Here is a 22,327-nt window from a genome sequence, read left to right as displayed (position 1 = left end):
CAACACAACACCAAGCCCGCCTTAATTACATAATAAAATTTTTGTTTGATTGTCGCTCAGTATCCCGTAACCTTAAGGCAAGACAATTTTTCATAACATGCTAATAGAATAATGTGAGCGTACTATTGAGCACAATGGAATAATAATAATAAAGTGAGCATATAAGGGAAAATTTGAGCAGTGCTTTCAATGCAGCATTAGCATAATGTCCCTATATATGTATAATCAACATCACCGTTACACACACAATTATATGGTGGGTTCATAACACAGGGTTCTATGGAATTTAGTAACCTGTGCCGGAGGCCTTGTGTTGTGGTGCCAATCCAAAGTCTACCTTGTTTAGACCACAGCTCATTGTTGTACCTTCACTGCACCGTCACAGTGCTTGTGACATGAAAAATGTAGCATTCATTAGTAAAAACAAGCCAATCTAATTAGTACATCACCCTGTATTAAACAGGTGTGTAATTGCCATGTTTTGTATTGCCTCATGCGATCAGAGACATGCCAGGATCTATTGAAATGAAAATAAGGATTCTACACAGATTCTACAGGATTTAGATACTTGAAAGTTGCCAGCAAAGTTTGAGTATTCTGTCTAGCTGAGGTCTTATGAGTGCCTGCATTTACTATTATTACCCACAAAATATTTAACTGCATTTGTGACCGGATTTGCGAAAAGGTACCTTTTCCACACGTTTTACAGGTGAGCAAACAAAGCAATTTAACTTTTGACTCCATATATTGATCACCGTGGTCTTAGTTGCAAAATGTAGCTAGATACTTTAGCTGCACTCATGGAAAATTACAGGAAATTTTATGCAATTACTAAAATGTTACGAAGCTTCAAAGATAAAAAAATGGGTCAAATTTTGTGTGTGAAAAAGGTACCTTATTGCAAATCCGGTTACATTTATTCCACTATTTTGTTTGAAAGCATACACCTTGCATTAAAGCATGCTACATTCTCAGCCATAAAATAATAAGTTTTTATAGTTTATTTGTACAGTATATTCCCCACTTGAATTAAGTACACATAATACTGTACTTTTCTGTGTACGTGGTATCAATGGATAGCGACACACTTGTTCATGTACTTAAAAAATCCTTCTTGTAGCTGGATGGTAATGCTTTCTCTAAACCACCCATTATTATTAGATCAGTAACTTCTTAGCAAAATTAATTATACACAAGACGATAATACATGCTGCTATGAAAACATTATCATTTTTACATATAAATCCATAATCAGATTGTTCCACAATCACACTGGCATTCCTTATAATTAATTGGTCACTGAAATGTAGAGAGCTAGTCCTGAAATTTTTACAATGATTGCTTAATACATGAATATAGGAGATCTAAATCAATTATGTGGAGTAGTGTAAAGCGATTTTGCAATACCTGGAAGATTAAGGGATATAAGTAATACAGTGGTTATCAGCCAACTAATTATTTTGCTATCAATTCTTGGGCAATAAAGCTATTAACAAATTAATGCATTATAACTACGTCATTGTTGTGGAATAGAAATTTTTTATCCTAACAATTTACTTATATGCAAATAATTATAAGAAACTACGAAACAAAATGCATAGCTACTACTAACTATTGTTCCAGCAAAATAGTTAACACAGCTTGATTTTCAAACATTTGAGTCAGCTTCATCATTCACAGTTAAAGTATTAGCATCAGCTGGTTGAATAGAAGTTTCTTGTTGTTGGGTAGCACTTTCATTGCCTTTCTCTTCTCCAGCAGCTTCATCACTCGCAGTTACAGTATTAGCATCAGCTGGTTGAATAGGAGTTTCTTGCTGTTGGGTAGCATTTTCATTGCCTTCCTCTTCTCCAGATGGCTTCAGGCAATACCCCAGTAACAATGTGCCAACTGTTCCTATCAACGGAAACAGTAATTCTTGTATATCAACAAAATCATTAAAACTTCCAAGACTGAACAACATAAGCACAGTTGTCAGAGTTGTGATCACTATTACTGCAGAAAAAACCCAGCCTAGTGCATCCAGGGACACACGATAACTCTGGTAGCTAATAGTGTATACTGCCACTAGTACCACTCCATACACACAGATAACAACCAGCAATTCACCAGCAACAACAAGGAACGTTTTCAATGGATCTTGCATGAATGCCAGTGAGACAAAAGGAACGAAATGTCCAAAATAAGCAATGGATAATGAAGTTAGGCAATGCATAATGTACTTCTTTAGATCAAATTGCTCTCCTTTGTAACAGTACACAATACAAAATATCACTAGATATAACATAGTCACACCGAATGTAAACAAAAGAGCAACAATAGATGAAGGTGGAACATCTTCGTTAAACACTTCCTCACGATGCTTGAACAATTTCACTGCAGCAAATATATGAAAAATGATCATCAGTACTAATGCTATAATAGCAGTTATGAACTTTGCAATATAATGAGGTTCCTTTAGTTTATATAATGTCGCTAACTTGATAAATTTCGGAGAGATGGTCTCTTTCAGATCTTGCTTTGATTTAACGAAAGCTGGAAATATCCATGTATATGTTGTTAAACAGAGAAAGGTGTAGAGCAAACTGCTCAATACTTCCAAGTAAAACAATATGGCGTATATAGTTCGATAATGGACATCCTCATCTGAATTACTCTGTGTCTGAAAATAATACTTGCTGGCTAAGTCAAGATCTAGTTCTTCAACATATCTTCCTTGTGCATACATTCTACTCTGTAAAGAAACCATTGCAGAAGAGTGACTATTGTCAACAGTAATTAGAAACTATACACCATAGAGTACAGCACAAAAATTAATGCTTGATTAAGAAACTGTATTTACATTCAGAAACTACACTGTAAAACCTGAATTATCCGAAACAATAAATGTTTTGATTGCTAAATTTTTTTATCACTTTAGCTAACTGTATTCAGAAAAGACAAAACAGCACTAAGTAGTTTGTCACAAAACTGTTTCAGGTGTGTGACAAATGTGTGACTCAAACCCTTCCCAAAATGTTGATACAAAATTTATTTATTGAAGTTATTCGTTTGCTCATTGTAATGCAATCTTACAATACAATATAGTAGGGATTAAGAAGTTAATTCTCACCTTCCCACAAAAGATTATTCACCCCTCACAATACCTTTAATTGTGGCACTCAAGCCCAAAATTGCATACATTGCAAACCAAAACACTATTAAGTTCAAAATGACTGACAGATTACTTACTGCATGATTCTTTCAGAGAAAGATAGCTCCGAATAGCTGCTAAAGTTACATGTTTGTTTTTTCCAGTTTGGTTTTGCTTCAGCCCAACAGGTATATTTTGGCATAGCGCAGTATGCACATCATGGACTTACCTTTGTTCTCCTTGCTGACAATGCAAGCTAGGTGTTGGTTTGTGGCAATGCATTAATGTCTTTGTGAATAAATGGAAATCATCCATATTTTTGTGGCACTCCTGCAACAGTCAAAATAAATCAGCAGACTGGCTATAGGCTAGCTTTACATATCATTCTCTATAATTTATGTGGAACTATGTAACGTGCAGAATTAAGTCAAAAACTATTATACAAAACAACTCCTATATTCAGGGCCGGATACAAAGGCCCTAGGCAAGCCAAATATAGAGGCCCCCGCACACATGTCAGAAATCAATCAAGCACGCATTGTGCATGCATCACTGGGACTTTCATGTACGTACATTAATATACTTGCCATGCAAACAGTATAGACTGCATGACTCTGTCTAACTATATATATATGTATTCATATACATAACCATATATGTATGACTACTGTTTTTTAAAGTTTTAATTCTATATCCTAGACGTGTTTGTGTGTAAATCTTAATATTATACTTAATATATCTTTCCAGCCCCATGGAGGTTTTTCCCAGCACTGTATAGCAACTGTTCAGCTAGTTGATTTTGAGACCTTTGTTAAGGATCCAGTGTTGCCTCCTATTCTTAGCTGCTGCATCATCTTTATCATGTTATTGAACAATACTTTACTGTAATCTTAGTGCCAATTTTCATTAGTGTATAGCTACTCAGTTGTACAACCAGAGGGCGCCAGGAAAATGTGCAAAGGTGCTAGTTGAGAAGCGGAAAACAATAAACAGCCATACTTGTTTTAACTACTTTTCATAACTAACATTCATTGGTAGCAATACAATTAGACAGTGTCTCTCCTGGACTCCAAACCAATTACAGAATTGTCCCACACTATTAGCCTTATGATCATATAAATACAATGGAGAGTCAGTATTAGTGTGTGCTTTAGCTATCATAATGATATAGGTGCCTGTAGAATACTGGGATTACCTAGAACTGACCACTAGCACATGGCTGCATAGAAGGAAGTGCTACTGAAATTGGCTGTATGAATATTAGATTCTGAAGCCTGAGACCCCATTTTTTGAGCTCTGAGGCCCTAGGCTGGCTCTGCATATTCCTTACTAGAAATTCTGAAGTGTTCCTATAGTTTTGCCCATACGAATAATTCACATTAAAACCAGCATGTCCAAGAAGGGGTCAAATTTGCAACTTAAGGTGATGATTCCTTCTTGAAATATTGTAATGATTCCTGCTAGGTTGCAAAATTCCTAATTTTTCTTACACTTGTTTGTTAAATTGTAATTTGATTTCTGCAACACCATATCAAAGGGTATAATGGTGTCAGATGTGTGTGCATTGAAATGAACATCCCTATACTGTGATGATCTCCTTGTTTAACCCTCTAACTGTTGTGTTGTCTGGTGGAGCATACCAAGGCCTGAAAATGGAGCTGCATTAGCCAACCTATTTGGATATTCACTTGGTAATTATATACAGTATTCAAGTCCATGAGTTCTCTCGTTACTTCCAATGTGCATCCATAATGAAATGCATGGACACCGTATACCATCTTTTGACAAAGTAGCTTGTAACTGTCCTCAGTGTAACAGATTGCCTTCTCCCAATTCATCTTTCATTTCAATGATACACATGGCTAGATCAAACAACTAACAAGACAAAACATTTCCATAATTATGTGACTTTCACAGAACAATCACTGAATGATCTGTTTATCCCAGTTACCGAGATCCTGTGGGTGTGAATGCTTTAAGGTAAGTGTACCGGTCTACTAATGCACAAATATGTCAAAATGTATAACTTACTAGATTAATCCACCATATGGTAGTGTCTTTGATGGTTAGAGTGTTAAGTACTTTATTGCATGTAATAGTTCCTACTAAAAAAATTGTTTTCCTTAAACATACTTACATATAGCCTACAAGTCACTATGTAACACTTGCACACCTCAGATCAAAGGAGCCACCCGGGCTACATTAATTTTTGTATGTAGCCCAGCTAACCAGACTACATAATTATGAAATGTAGCCAGGCTACAACTGGACAGTGATTATATACATGTTGAGGCCAAAAGCGATTGTAGGGATTGACTAATAATCACGTGATTACTTGGATGTCACCATGAAAACCACTCAGACGGAGAATCCTCGCCATCCTACGATTAATTTGAAAAACGTTGAGCTAAGGTGAGAACTAGTGCTATAGCTTATTCACCGATTGTTTCTGCACATTTTCGAATATGGACACGCCTCCATTATGAAGTTACCACTATGCACAGAGTAACCACTCTACAAGTAAGCTTACCTATCTAGGCCCTTAGTGAACTTGTAATTTAATTCCATAAACGATTCAATAGCACTGATTAAGACATTATCCACCCTTCAACCACCACCAAGTCTTCTATTCGACAGACTTTTGACAATGCAGCTGCTAAGGCGTGCATGTTCTGCTCACAGAAAATTTTCTTGGCCAGGAATTCCAGTGAGTGGACAGCGCAGTTTATCTGAGTGTAATAATGTAACAAATTTCTATTTTTGTATGTAGGTTTAGGGGTTATTCTGTTTGTTTGTTTAACCTTGCCGTGTGCACACAGATCTCTTTTATGAGTCAGGCTGTGGTCGCACGAGACCGAGGGCTCATCATATTGTAATGTATTTATATGTTTCCTCATTTAATAATGATGGTTCTCTCTCACCTCGAATAACCGAAATTCTCCATGATATCTCTAGGATATGTCCTTTCATCGTAACCGAACGTAATAGCTGCTGAATCATAGTGGAAATTTTAGGCATGCATATAATACATCCAGTAGTTGCACTCGTAATGGCTTGGGTGATTGATCACCCTGTACAGGTTATCAGCCTGAGAAGTAAGTGTTACATATTAGCTGTAACACAGGCATTCGGGCTTTATGCCCTGGTGCAGTCGGGCATACATATCAGGCAAAGCCCTCATGCCCATGTTACAACTATTACACGTAGATTGTAAAGAGTTTAGCTACAAACAATTCACCCTCTACAGAGTTCAGCTACATAACAAGTCACCCTGTACAGCTCCAAGCAAGACTTCCTGTAGAGAGTATGGCTACATTACATGTACAGCATTACAAGTCACCTTGGTAGGGAGTTCAGATATGATAAAATTACTCTGTAGGACATCAGCTACAAACAAGCCTTTCTGTAGAGTACATTACAACTCACCCTATAGTCCATTCAGCTACAAAACAAATCACCCTTTTAGAACTTTGGCTATGTAAATCATAATTAAAATAAATAGTTTAAACAGACAATATAAATATAAAAAGTCTTCTCGTAAAGAAAAAAAAGTAAAAAGGAACCCCACGGCTTACAATTACAAAATGTGCCATCTATACCAGAACAGCCTTGAGAAAAAAGGTGCAGTTGCCCTAAATGCTTGATGAAAAAGGTACAAAATCTAAAGTAATAGTCAAGACACAGCTGATAACGAGCACTTGCAGCCATTTCTTGGCCACCACCTCTGATTTCACAACACTGGCCTTTCTGCCTTTTTCTCAACTTCACTGTTTTGGTATACATACCATAATTATACTGTAGCATGATTTTTAAAGCAAAATTTTACAATTTTGTTAAGATCTTCCCCTTGAAATATTTACTGTTGCATTTATCAAAATCACATTGTTTACACATGGTCTAGATCATTAGCTAGAGTTGTACAATAGTCTCAGTGCAGTAAACATGTGCAAATCTGAATGATATTGACAGATGAAATAGCACTTGAACACATCACCGAGGTAGTTGTGATCACATGGTAGGCATGAGGCTATTGTGCTCCAAAAAATGAGCATTATGATTTTGAGCAGCATGCAAAACATCACCTATTATGCTTCTAATTATTCCCAAAATCACGCCACCATATATGGTTAATAATGTTTAGTCTACTAGACTATCTTCTTACTTTGAGCCTTATCCAAAATTATGTCACAGGCATAAAATGGCTGCTGTAGTGTGGGGACGTTCGTAAAATTTGTATGGGCGACTATGGGAAGAAAATTTTTGAATGGCGATATCTCAGCTAAGATGGAAGATATTGAGCTCTAACCAACAGGTATGGTTATAAATTAGCTGAAAGAATAGGAATCTAGCGTTGTTTTGAAAATCAACCGAAAATTGCTTTTACGTACTTATTGTAATGTCTTATAACCATACCTGCTAGTTAGAGTTCAATATCTTCCTTCTTGGCTGAGATATTGCCGTTCAAAGTTTTCTTCCCATAGTCGCCCATACATATTTTACGAATGTCCCCACACTACAGTGGCCATTTTTAAGTCTGTGACATAATTTCAGATAGAGTTCATTGTGCAATCGGTGGAGGTTTATCACTGTTAAAGCTCTACAATCACCTCAAAATGTGAGCATAATTCTGGATTCTTACACATACCTATTATGTCCAAAATCATGCCGGCATAATCACCACATCCCTGTCACTTGGCCAACTGCCACACCATCTTAATGCATTGCCACAACTTAATAGCTTTCTTTTGTCATACCATTAAACAAACTACATTTTCTTTATAATACTGTATACGCAAGGAGTGTCTACTTTGTACAACACATTCAATATGAATAACAAAATGTGACTGGGCCTGTGAGAACGGGGTATGTGAGCACATGATTTTTACCTACTTTTTCAAATTTCCTTCACTCATAACTTTTTATACCAATATGCTATGGCAATGAAATTTTTAGCACTTAGTAAGCATTTAATTGCTTCGTGATGCAACTACAGAATGTGAATATTCTTTTCCAGTACTGATATATGACATGTTGTGTGACAGGTTGTAGTTTGTGCCCACATGCTCTGTTTTCACAGCCCCGGTCACAAACAGTGATACGTGCCATGGAGTGACAACTCAAGAAAAGTTTTACTCTCTGTAGCTAAGGATACAGCATATTGGTCTGCAGAAATAAAATCATGTGGTACTTAATCTCGTGAGGCGGTAAATTTGTAATAATAAACTTCCTCACACAAATTGATCACTCGATATAATAAGTGTTCACATACAAGATGGCAAGCAGTGGAATCCAGTATGAAATAGGCATGATAGCCATGTTTCTTTGTATCTGGGATGACTCAGGTGCATGAAGTTCATCAGGAAGCAAGGCAGCTGTTCAGCGATGCTTGGTGAAGAAACATGTGCTCATGATCAGTGTATAGGGGAACGAGCAACTGCAAGTTATTATAAATAATCAGCAATTAAGCTGTTTTGTACATAAACAGGCACCTGGTTTGTTATCAAATGTTATGCTAAAATTAAACCTTGTGACAAACAAAACTCCACCTGCACGTGATGAAATATGTCGTGAATTTTAACATTGCAAAATGTGAGATTAAAATTCTCTCAAGAAAAACCCACTATACGGTATTAAAATGTGTCCTTGTTTGTGACCACATCATATCCAACTGTGTCTTCCTTTCAAACCATTCAGATGTGGAGGTATTCATGCTCTTTGTATGTATAAACATTATAGTTACATCTCAAGAATGTGACACACAAGATTAGTTATGTAGATTAGTTTCTATCTAGCTATGCACAGAAAATTTGAACATACATGTAAAAATCATATCGCGGAATGGACAACCGTGGTCACCAATGTCTGTGGTGTCACATGAAAATGGGCCAATGAGAACGAAATTTGAATGGAAGTCCTCACATTTGATTGGCTATTCGGTTGAATCCAAAAAAAAAATTATGACAATGGATTCACAATCCACAATCCGCAATATACTATCTAAGGAATGGAAGTACAACTATCAGTAATGGCTCCAATACATGCAATTAACACTAATTGCATTCCCAGACATATTCTAGTATTGTTCTATAAAACTATTTTGTTATGAATATTGTAGTAGGTGATTAAGCTCATGAATTAACTACCAGTGAATTTATTCATTGCATACTTTATAATTGGTATTATAGTTATGTAGCTCAATAGTGACAGAGTGAGTGAACAACATCAATGCAGGTGTGTATTGATATACATAATATACCTACACACTCTTATAGACTAGTAATGTAGGACACTGAGAACACATTTTTAGTAGCTTAATATTATGGTTATACTGTAAAACTATGCCCACTGCACAATCAATGCTTAGCATACCGATTGTCAATGGTTCAATATAAAATACACTGCACTTTGGATGTTGTAATATCAAACCAAAACATAACACAAAATCAATGCAATTTCAATTACTGATTGGTATGATATATCAACATCAAATATTACTAAATTAAATACATTATCATCCAAGGAGTCCAAAAGGAACCTACCGTATAGCGGGAAATTTTCGAAAGGTTAAATTTTCGAAAAAGAGTGCTTGATTGGAAATTCGAAAAAATATTTTCGAAACAATGTCTCATTACCGCGCCGCGCCGTAGATAATTAATTCACGGAGGAAGCTAACAGTGGTTGCGTTGATCACATACATAGCTAGGATTTGCTGCTTTGATTGTTCAGTATAGCTAGATAAACGCCCAATCTGGCTTTGATAGAATCTCGTCTAGCTATCCTAGGGTCTTCCTTCGTAGGTTGAACCATGTTGTTTGGCGGACTTCGCCGCAGTAGGGATTGACTAAGTTCACCCAATTCCATGTCACTCACGTGACTAGTATTATGTAACCACAGTAGATTGCGGGTGAATCACGAGGTGACGTAACACGTACCTCACAACTCTTATTAGAGCGCTTTTACGATGATGACTTGCAGGATGCTTGTAAGAGAAGAACAGCGGTTTCTTTGTTGAGACTAGACCAAGTTTCACTGAGGCTAGCTACTGAACAAAGAAACTAGAGTACTATAAATGGTAAGTAGGAATGTATTGCATTGTACTGGTAGCTAGCTCCATAGTAAGGCTACAGTCCACTAATGCTTCCACTGTGACCAAATAACTGGGCTGCTTACAAAGCTGCCGTAGTTCTTCCAAGACAGTACAGAGGCCAAACAGAAGTTGTCAGGCTATGGTGCATGGCTGTTAAATACTCATTCTGTATTCTGTTAGTGCCAGGGGCGATTCTAGAGATTTTGCTGAGTGGTTTCCAAAAAAAATTATGGACCATAGTGTATGATTTGCACGCTGATAATCAGGTGATTTAAGGGTGACACACTGGAGTCACCGCACAGTGCGCGAAGTGCACTCAGCGAAATGCGAAGCATGAGCCCTCTAGGGGGTCTGGGGGCATGCCCCCCAGGAAATTTTTAAAAATTGTGATAGTTGAGATTGAATCTGAATGCATTTTCAGGCATCTCACTATGCTCACAAAGTGTAAAAAATTCTATTCAATCTGAATAAAACAACTTATTTTCTTATAAGAAATACATGTACAACAGAGGTAGTAAAGTACCGTAGCTACACAACAATATAAAAGTAAAAATTATTAATCTTCTCCATTTTCATGCACCCAGAATGTTTTGTAGCAAAGATAGTTATCACTTTGTCAATGTCAATGTCTATTATGGCGATGGATGTTCATCAGTGCTAAGCCAATGAAGCCAAGCATAAACAAAGGATTGCTTTTTCCCATATTTGTGTGTGATGGAAAGCAAGTACCTTTAGTTGACTTAAAATGATTGGTAATTGCATTCAGCTGCTTGTGATCACTTAACCTTTTACCAACATAATTATGAACTAAAATCATTTGGTCTAGTAGGGTTTATAAGGTGGAGTACTTGAACAATTGATCTTAAGAATTAATGCAGTCCTTGTTTGCACGTATGTCTTCAATTGTCGCTTCATTAGATACTTCAATTATGTCATCAGAACTGTCATCTGAATCTATGATCACACAAACAATCTCTTCTTCATATTCTCCTGACTGCCCTCACAAACATCAGAACCTACAGACATGCACAAGATTAACTGCTAGCATTATATCCTATAGTGTAATAATGTAAACACCTCATTCTTGGTTGTTTGCAATACTAAGCACGACTATGTAGTTGGTACTTGCTAACGCTGAGGTTGAGCATTTGAACACACTACTCCAATTAGCTAGCAGCATTTGATAACTCACAATTCTTTATAATGAGCTGCATCTAGCTATATTTAATGAAGTCACTAGCCTTGCTATTTAAAAAAACATTCTTTCACAAAGCCACACTGTATAATTGTAATTGCTATTTCACTAGGCATAGGGACTCACGCATGGATATCCATGCAAAGGGTAGCTACTGCAGTGGCAGAGGAAGTAGTTGATATGAGGGGGGCTGACCAGGAGCGGATAAATGAAAAAAAAAGGTCACAGCCAGCTGACAATAGCTGCCCACCTCACCAGCTACACATTTATAGCTGATAAACTATATAAAAATCCTTACATGGCTCACTAAACACTGCTCTAATACTGTGACTACTTTATAGAGTGACTGCTCTATTAGAGTATCCCGATCTTTACAAAGGTTTTCAGCCCCACTCCAAGAAAGATAATTTCGGCGTGACCCCCTCAACAGATCGAGGGGGTGTTCAGCCCCCTAGCCCCTCCCCCCCCTTTCCGCCACCTATGAGCTACTGTCTAGCTCTCCTAGACAAGTAATATACACAGATCACTTACCTATCCTCAGTCAAGCTTTTTGAGCTTCTGTACTCGCCAAACTCCTTATAATCTTCTTCTAACAGTTCTGCCACGTGGCACATGGAGTAAAATCAAATGTCGCGTGCTGTACTTTAATTACAATAATCATAAAAATTCTGAGTGGTTTCCGGAAACCCCAGAAACCCCCCTAAAACCGCGCCTGGTTAGTGCTGCTGTTGGGTATGCCCTAGACTAGAATTTACTTGATTGACACAATAACAATATACTCCAACATACTGGGCAAGGCAATGTTTCTCATCATCTACCAGGCTGTGTTCCCTTTATCAACTGTCCCTTGTCATCCTTGGCAGTATTTAGGTCGTTGTGGAACTTCAGGCCTGGTCACTATTTGTGACACTTGGACAGTCTTGCCTGAGTAGCCCAGTGATAGTTTGCTGGGCAATATGGCTGCCAGAAGTGTACGTATGTCTTCGGTTGTGTCCAGTCGTATTTTTCTTCAGTAGGAAACTATTACATTGTTCAAGTGTACCCAGCTGTTTAAGTGGGGATCAGCTGCCAGTTAACACCAGATCCCCATTAGATTAACCCAGGTCCTGACTTTAATTACTATAACTGGTTGTACTGATTTTTACTGGGGAAGAAATTCCCCAGGTATATATATATATATATATATATATATGGATGTACATAGTACATGTTACATGATATCTGATAACAGGCCTAGGTACTGCATGATACTTGACGGAACCCTCACTTGATGAGAGCACTGAGATTATTTGCAAGAAATCAGTTTTCGTCATTGGAATGTCTGCCCGGATTTGGTGGTTGGGCCAAAAAACTTCTGTTGAAGGTGTTTGCTAGTACACCACAATTATCTACTGGTGTTGTAGCTGATTCTTCTGATTCTTTTATTATGATAAGTAAAACTGTGGACACTGAGGAAAACTATAAGTAGCTACCCCTCAATGGCATCATTCATTGATCCATAGTTGCTGCCATGGAAGGCTTCCCTACAGGAGAGCTCTGAAAATTGTCCTTTATATCAATAGGATCTCGGTGGGTTGAACAATGTACTATTAAGGTAAGAGCTAGCTACTTAAGTGCAGTGGAACCTCTTAAGTAAAGGACACTTGGGGACCATGCTTGCTTGTTCTCTGTATGGAGGAGTCCTATGCAGGAAGGTTGATGTTATTTTAACTTGCAAAATTATTTTAGCAATTCTTTTAGCTAATATTCTGAAGGCTGCAACACACAACTTAGCAAGGAAGTGTACACACTACATTGCATTAGACACAAGTATGGTTTAGACAGCAACTAGCTAGCTTTACAGTAGACTGCATGATAACATAATGTAACTACTTAGTTTCTTACATACCTATTTATTCATAATCACCGTAAATGTTCCACAACACTCCTCCCAATTTGTACTGACTTAAAGACATAAGAGTATTGTAATAATTGGTGCAGTGCATGTTGTCTCTAATAGTGTGGAGGATTGACTTTAAGGAACTGCAATTAAATCAATATGTTATTTAGAGGTAAAGGCATGTATTCAGTGCACAGCAGGGGTACTCATAGATTGTCCATTACTTGTTATATAGAGGTGTACAAAGGTTACCAAATGGTAGGGGCCCATGATGTAGTGTCCGTAATTAGGATATTGTCCATTTCAGCGAATGTCCATTAATCGAGGTTCTACTGCTGCTAGATTTGTATACAACCAATTGGTAAAAGTTGCTAGCCGGTTCTTCCTGCTTCACAGGTAAGGTACATACACGTACACTGTATATCATCCTGATATGATGTGGATAATTTTAGGTCGTAAACAACAAGGCATAGGTGTTCTCAACCAGGTGTTTTAACAGGTGTTGATTCACTGAAGTTACTGCTGATGGTGCATATTGACAGGTACGGTTAGGTCTTGCAACAAAACTGTTTCTAAAGGGGAATTCTTTAGCATTACTTTACTAACTGCACTACAGCCAACAAACCTTATCGTATTTAGTGGAATTGCAATTATTGGGCACTAATTAAGTTGTCCGGGTGCCTATGTATGCAACTTATGGGACCAAATTATATAACCTTATTAATAGGGGTGCTACAGATAATTGGTTTGAAATGTTATGATAACTATTCATGTAGGAGGCATCTGATGACCTCATCACCAGCCATGCTTACAAGGTTATCATGAGCTCTTAAAGACCAAGCCATCCTACACTGTATTATTGGAATGTGACAATGAATGGCAAAGTAGCCAAAGGCTATGGAGACAAGAGAAGGCAGCTAGAAAGAAAAACATCGGTCATACTTGTTTAGTGTTGTACAGTCATTATGTTCCTTTGTAGTGGCAATAATATCTGAAGAATAAGAGAAGCCGAGAAATAAACAATAAGAGAAGCCGAGAAATAAAGAATAATGACACAGCTTGTCTAGACAGCATCCTAACATTCAACTATACATGAATTGAGACCTTCCATATGCAGAATAACTCTACTGTAAAACATGGTATGCATAAAATCTTTTGATCTTTGGGTCTTTTAAAATCACTAAGAGACCTCTGGAGAGTTCACTCAGATCTTCGTGGCTTTAAAAAACTTTGACGTCGCCTTGGATTTTTATGTATCATCCTTAGTGTTTAAAACCACAAAGATCCTCATGGTAGGTCTCTAACTATTACTTAGTGTCTGTAAAAGTACTGCTTACTACAGTAGAGTGGTTAAACGACAAATTTTGATGAAATTGTTCACTATTGTGATGTGATAAAAGCACCAAATTTTATTAAATTATGTACAAGTTGAGTAAGGTATACTAAATCATTTGAGATATGGTGCGACATCCAAATCACTGCAGAAAGCCATACAAGTGTATTCAAATCTTTGTTTTTGTTTAAATAGCATGAATGTAATTTCAAATTTAGTGCAATCTGAAAATGTAATCAACTGTACTTAGTCACTTCTAAAGGTGCCAATATTTCAGTGTAAAAAGTAGAGACACAATCCGATAGAAACAGTATCTATGGTTTTGTATACCTTAATTCTCCATGCTTCTTAACATTGCAAGCTAATGAATGACCTGGATGGACACCTCAGCTTCTGGATGTGTTGTTTATGGACACCTTCCTTGATCAGCTCCTGGCCAGATCTAACTCGACATAGACTACAAACGTTTTACAAAGCATTCCACACCCAAATTCCTTTAATTATCTTCCAATGACCTGAGAAACCAGGCAATATCATTTCATGCCTCCAACAACACCTACACAATTTTTACATCATACCAAAAAAAGCTTTTTTTCCAGAACAGTATGCAAGAATGGAACTCGTTACCACGATTCCTAATCGAACTAGATGGCTTTGATTCATTTTCTATTTCAAATTACTGTACCAATGTGAATGTATGATTTTTTCTTCCTGAGCATACCAGCATTGACAAATGCAGATGTAAAGTGTCAGTATGTTCACTTTTATGGCTTCTTCAATACATTTCTATTGGTTTTACTTTTCAGGTTCTTTGAGCATAAAAATATTTATGATGGTTACTTTTAATGGCACCATGTCTAATATCATATTAGCATGAATCAAGCAAATATGTGATCAGATTTGCGAAAAGGGGTCTTCCACACTTACCAACTTTGATGGTTAATGACTTATGAGTGGAAAATGCTACTGACTTGACATTTGGCTAGTAGTGAGTACCAACATAGCTTTATGGATGGAGAAAATTTCAGGTTTGTACATTAGCTGAACACTAAGTTATGAGCTGATCTCCTGAGTTCATACAAATGGATGTGTGTGGAACACCCCTTTCACAAATCCAGTCACATTGTATCAAGTTTGGAGCTTATATCAAAAAGTGAACAATTTTTTTTTGCTTAGCCGCTCTACTATTATGGACACCAACTAATAGTGTCCTGATTATCAAGGCTTCCTGCTTTTCCAGGTCCGTCTATGTACTATGGGATACTTTGGGATCATTACTGAGTGTCCAGATTGCACAGGTGTTGCTGTAACAGGTTAACGGATTCCACTGTACCAGGTACTAATAATGACTATTGGTCATTAAATCTCCATCTGCTGCAAATGCTTTAAGGTGTGATATTATTACATGGTTACTTGTGTACAAAGTGACCTGCTAATTAGTAAGGGTAAGTGAAATTAAATTAACGCATTCTTTGCTATCCAAACTTTGTCATGGACAAATTTAGACAAGCCTTATAACTTGGTATTATTATAGTCATGAAGGAAATGATGATTTCAAACTGTTTAGGTGAAGGGGAGCAGTGTAATAAGCAGCACACACAATAGTGTAAATGCGGTCTAATTTTATTTGGTGATTTTAATTGGGAGACTATGCATTGGTTTTGTATTGGCAGAATTTTATTTCAGGGAATTTTGTAGTTTAAATTTCACACCAATGAAACCACATATCTGGTAATTCATTATATCCTTTAATTATACATTAGATAATCACACATAATAGCTGTATTGGCCTGTCAGATCAGTATTGCTCCATATCATAGCAGATTTTTCAGGTCCAGAGCTTATAAAGATCAGAATGGATGGATGGATCAGTGAGATTATATCAACCAATCGAACTAACATAAGTTGGACACTGACTTTGCCCTTCTTCATCACATTCCACAAGTAGATAGCTTCATCTTTAGGAGCTCAGGACAACCCTTGCGAACATGGTTGGTGATGAGATCATTAAATGCTTCCTACGTGAATATATTTATCATGATACTTCATCTATTTATAAAGAGTATCTCTGTCATATAGTTTGGTCCCATAAGTTGTGAACATAAATTAACATACATGGGCATCTGGACAATTAGTGCCCAATACCTCAGGTTCACAGTACACAAATAAGGTAAGCAAGATGGTTCTATCATTCCATCACACAAACTGGCTCACGCCAGGTACTTCAGGGATGTGCCCAGGTTTAGAATAGTGGTGGCTACAAGAGACAGGGATGAGTCCAGAAATCTTGTGTGAGGCCTTAACTCGTGTATGGCAGAGGTGAATTTGTAGTGGTTGTTGAGTGGTAGTGATGGCTATTTCATTTGAGAGGTCATTGGTACCGACCACTGTGGGCTCATCCCTGCTTCATGGTTTGTAACAATGTTTAGTTTAGTACATGGGCCGTGTGCATAAACAGTCCAGGTGCACCTAATATCTTGCAAAAATGGTCCAACTAGATCACATGTGACAACAAAATGGTTGTGATGTTATACATAGGATAGTTGATTACTTCACCCAACAGTATCACAGTTAACATCCCACCCATGGTACACCGCACATGTTTCCACTCAAATAGATAGCCAGGCCATTTGTTAGTCTATGAATGGAGCCATACTAGTATATAGTGCTGTGGTAAGCTTTCTGATCGGCCAGGCAAAGTACAGATAACTTGTTTCTGATTGTCCACTTAATACCTCAGCTTCGATACAGGGTGGGTTAGGAATTTAGGAGTATGCAATAATGAAAAAGATTATATCTCAATAACGTTCAATAATGAAACCAATTATCACAATAATAATGAGTCTTTACAGATGCAAAAAAATTGTTTACGAGCAAGCAAGTAATTATTCTCAAAATGGTTCAAACAGCACTGCCACAACTGGTTGGAGAAATGTCTCACAAGTGTACCCTCAAACTGCCCTTGTTAACAGTATACAAAGGTTTCTATTATCTCAATAATTAGAAAATCAATCACAGCTGTAAGTCATACAGGTGTATAAGTGATTATTGCACAGCACTAATCTAGGTAACCAAAATTGCAACAACAGCAGGCTATTTGTCACTACAAAGATTTGAAAGACATTCTAATCACAATTGCTTATAGACCCTAAGGAGTGGTCCGACTAAACATTGCTATGGCTTCAGATTTCATGATGTTTTATATTTATGGGGAAACTGAGGGCAGAAGCGTTGAGTGTTCTATTACAAATACAAAGCGGAATAACTAGACATGGAACAAGTCTTTTACCTAGTAACTTACTTTTCAATAGCAATACTTTACCTTTCAGATTCCTTTACATTAGCATTTATAGAACATATACATTTTTTGCCCTATAAAAAGGTGGATGCACTTTTCACGGCATGTATTAAAGTGCCACACCCTTGTGCGCACAGAGTCTATACTGTTATCGCTTTTCTGAAAACATTTCATAGATGTAAATGATGGTTTGTCTATCGTAACATCGAGCTTGCACAAATTACGTAATATATTTTAAGGTGGTGGATGTAAAGTGAGGTAGGCTGCAAAAACTAGGGCATACCCAACAGCACTACCAGTGAATACAGAATGAGCATTAATAGCCATGCACCGTAGCATAATTAACAACTGAAGCTGACAATTGGCTGTTTCTTCTGCTTGGCCTCTGTACTGACTTGGAAAAAGAACTACGGCAGCTTTGTAAGCAGCCCAGTTATTTGGCCACAGTGGAAGTATTAGTGGACTGTAGCCTTACTATGGAGCTAGCTACCAGTATAATGTAATACATTCCTACCATAGATATTTGAGTGTATTCTAATATCTATGTTCCTACTTACCATTTATAGTACCAGGGGCGGATCCAGAGTTTCGAAAGAGGGGGGGCACCTTTCTGAAAAACAGTTGAAGACCAAAAAAACTTGCTGAAAACCAGTTGAAGACCAAAAAAAAAAAAAAAAAAGGTCACAACAATAATAGCTAGTTATCCTTACCAACTATATCACGTCTGTTATGTAAAATAAAATCCTATTTGTAGCTTCATAGGTAAGCTACACTGCCTCATGAACATTGTGACTGCTTTATTAGAGTAATTGACTGCTCTATTAGAGTATCTCGATCTTGTATGCAATTTCTTGAAGGGGGGGGGGGGGGGGGGGGGGGGGGGGGGCATTTGCCCCAAATGCCCCATCCTGGATCCGCCACTGAGTACTCTAGTTTCTTTGTTCAGTAGTTACCCCACTGAAACTTGGTATAATCATTGGAAGACATTTGATCACTTACACTGATTTTCAAAACAAACCGCTGTACAAACATCCTGCAAGTCTGAAACGTAAAAGCGCTTTAATAAGAGTTGTAATGTACGTGTTATGTCACCTCGTGATTCACCCGCAAAATACTGTGGTTACATATACTAGTCACGTGAGTGACATGGGATTGGGTGAACTTAGTCAATCCCGCCGCGGGAGCCTGCGGATCGAGACATAGCTAAGTACATGGCGTTTTTCAGCCCATATAGATGTTTGCTGATAATTATAGTCTTTCCTAGTAATTTCTGGTCTCTCGAGCTCTTATAGGCTTCAAAACTCGTAATGTCATTCATGCTCGCTCATATGCTCGTGCGCGTGGTAGCTATAGCTATATGGCTAGCTACTTGTGTGTGGCCCAGTGCCTACCTATATTACATTAGGCCTATAGTTAACTGATATTAGCAGAAACTATGCATGTGTACACTCGCAAAAATCATTTATATATATACCCAGCTGTACTTTCTTTGATTGTCACTTCAAAGCCGGGATGTACTATTTTCGAAAAAATATTTTCGAAAACACATTGTTATTTTCGAATTTTTCGAAAATATAACCTTTCAAAAATTTCCCGCTATACGGTATAAGATTTAGGGCCACACTGGAGACTTGAGTCTCAGGCAATTGGAGTCTTCATTCTTGTTTGTTTACTCTGAAGATGACAAATCTGTATGGATATGCGGGACAAGTACATGTATAAGGAAATTGATACGTTTGTTATTAACTCCAAAAACTTGCTCCATTAGAATGTAGCCTCTATTGCACTACTGCACAGCCCACACACCAAGGAATCTAAAGATATTTTCAATTGCAACAATAATCTACTATCACTTATCAACACTACACGTAGCTACAACCAGCTCTCACATACCGGTTGTCATTATGTTAGCCGGTGTCCCTTGACTCGTTATATTAGTTCAGTACAGTACAAATGGAATCATTATTAGTTAACTAGCTAATAGCTACCTACCAGATATGTTAATCTTGTGAGCAGATCTCTTTGAGCAGTCTCCTGTATACAAGGTAGTCTTATAGTAACACTTTCTTCATTGACACTGATAGAGAATAGTGATAGCCAAAATAGTGCCTTAGGTCCCAGTAAAAAAACTGGTGAAGTGCTCCAAATGTAATTTCGTTCAATAGGAACACAAGTTTCATCCTCGTCACTTGATGTGATCTGAAACATGTAAGTTATTTTGATGTACTCTGTAGGGTCTTGACCCGTTCTGTAAAAGTTCCTAGCAAGTGTAGCAATCTGTTCATCGTCAGCTCTAAGTAACTCCTCTAGAGTTTCATAGTCGCTGATACAGGATTCAGCTTCGTCGGGAAAGTAGCGACAATCTTCAAGGGTAACGTTAGACTCGGTGGTGTTTTGTGCGTTTGATTGTAGTACGTCGACAGTTAACAGCAATACGAAGAGCACTTGATCAAAACCAGGCTTCACCATTTTTCGTCAACTAGTCGTCATACGAAGAGTTGGGTAATGTGATTATTGCTCAGAAGCCTAGCTATTTGTCTCGCCTACTTCTCTTTTCTGTGGCTACTGAGCTATAGTAGCTAAAAGTTAGTCTGGCGAGCGGCCTGTGACTAAAATTTTGGTCCCCCCCGGTCCAAATATATCGAAATATTTGGACCCCGGAACTAAAATGTTTGAAATATTATGGACCCCCTCTGAAATATTTTATTCCCCCTACAAAATTTATCAGTAACACTATTTGCACGCATTCAATGGGGGGTCCAGATATTTCAACTGAAATATTCAATCCCCCTATCTATATCCTTGCCCTTGCCTGTTGCAGTCAGCTGACTACCACAGTCTCTATTACAGTGGCTAAAAAAACTATTTTTTACAACTAGCCCAAACCTGAGACCGGTGGGGGGGGGGGGGGTAGTACATATAAACAAAATTTTCTTTGTGTTTGAATTACATATTTTGTATTTTGCGTTCTATATTGTCACGATTGTTGTGTAGCAAAATGTCAGTGAAGGGAATAATTGAAGAGATTTCAGGGGAGTGTGGGAGCATATTTACCTAGTTGAAACATAATTGTGGTGAGATTGAATCTGGAAGTAATTTGAGATATAAGTGACTGAGATGTGGAACTAGGAAATAGCAAACAAACTTACAGTGACGTACAAGTCAATTCTTTATTGATTTATCAAGACACACGATAGTGTGTCGTGCGGCCCAAGAAGCCGGCGCGCCACACCGTGAGTATATTAACAGGAAGAAAGAAAACGTAATATTCACACCTATGTAGCTCTGTGATCCCTTATCCGATTGGAACCAAATTTGCTAGAGACGTGCCGCCCAGTTAGGGGAGTCAACATACCAAATTTGAAGAAAATCGCTCCAGCCATTTCCGAGATACAAGCGAACAAAATTTCGTTTTAATTTCTTCGTTTTTTTCTTCTTCATCTTCTTCATTTCGCACACTTCGCAAAATTCGCCATAAATCACGAACGCGTGCTCGGATTGGGCTGAAAGTTGGAACACTTAAAGGGCTCATTAAGGCGGATCTCCGTACCAACTTTGGTAGGAATCCGATGAACATTCACGGAGTTATGACCGATTATTTGCGTAAAATAAGGTCGAAGGTCTGTCACGCCTACAGGGTAAACCTCTTGGAGTAATCAGTTGAAAATTGATATGTAGATGGAGCAACCATCGTAGGAGTGCCTTTTTATGGTTTGAAAGGAATCGGGATAAAGACCATGGAGATATGACACAAAACTCAACCTGTGTCAAAATTACGCGATCGATTTTATGAATAAAAAAACTATTAGTTTTCGTGTCTACAGGCAAACCGCTTAGAGCAACGAGCTGAAAATCAGTATGTAGCTGGAATAATCATCATAGAAAGTTCTTGCAGTAGTACAGAAGAATCGGATTACAAATCACGGAGTTATGATTTGAAAGGCAACTACGTGCAGCAATGCGAGATCGAGATACTCTAATAGAACAGTCACCCTAATAAAGCATTCAGCTGCATGTATAATTTACTCAGTTATATTACATTGCAAGTTATTCTGTAGGGAATTCAGCTACAAACAAATCACCCTGTAGTCAGATCAGCTAGAAGAAGGTACCTAATAGAGAGTTCAGCTACAAAGAAGCCATCATGTAGAGAGTTCAGCTCAAATAAATCACCCTGTAGAGAATTAAGCTACAAACAAATTGCCTTGTAGAGAGATCAGCTAGAAGAAGTCACATTGTAGAGAGTTCAGTTAAAAGAAACAATCATGCAAAGAGTTTAGCTGCAAACAAATCACCCAGTAGAAAGTTCCGCTATGAACAGATCACACTGTAGAGAGTTCAGTTAGAAACAAGTCATCCTGTAGAGAGATCAGCTAGAAAAAGTTACCTTGTAGAGAGTTCA

General features: G+C 37.7%; 1 protein-coding gene and 1 long non-coding RNA gene across 6 annotated transcripts; one reads left to right on the top strand and one right to left on the bottom strand.

Moving 5' to 3' along the window:
* Positions 1–1,216: 1,216 nt before the first annotated feature.
* On the bottom strand, positions 1,217–20,518 carry LOC136244372 (uncharacterized). The gene is made up of 2 exons (XM_066035943.1): positions 19,918–20,518; positions 1,217–2,734 (listed from the first exon to the last, which is right to left on the bottom strand). The coding sequence occupies exons 1-2, from the start codon at positions 20,392–20,394 to the stop codon at positions 1,649–1,651; spliced, it is 1,563 nt and encodes a 520-aa protein (XP_065892015.1). The 5' UTR covers positions 20,395–20,518; the 3' UTR covers positions 1,217–1,648.
* Positions 10,181–14,455, top strand: LOC136247067 (uncharacterized). 5 transcript variants are annotated; one of them, XR_010697061.1, is made up of 5 exons: positions 12,902–13,009; positions 13,415–13,552; positions 13,602–13,690; positions 13,747–13,836; positions 14,071–14,455. It is a non-coding gene; the product is annotated as an uncharacterized lncRNA (long non-coding RNA). The 5 variants fall into 5 exon arrangements; XR_010697063.1 differs by lacking the exons at positions 12,902–13,009; positions 13,415–13,552 and adding an exon at positions 10,181–10,205; XR_010697062.1 differs by lacking the exon at positions 13,415–13,552 and having other exon boundaries at positions 12,894–13,009.
* Positions 20,519–22,327: the final 1,809 nt, after the last annotated feature.

Source organism: Dysidea avara, chromosome 2 (genome assembly GCF_963678975.1).
Source record: "Dysidea avara chromosome 2, odDysAvar1.4, whole genome shotgun sequence".
Taxonomy (NCBI): Eukaryota; Metazoa; Porifera; class Demospongiae; order Dictyoceratida; family Dysideidae; genus Dysidea; species Dysidea avara.
Note: the sequence above shows the minus strand (reverse complement) of the source record. Positions and strands in the feature narration are given on the sequence as shown.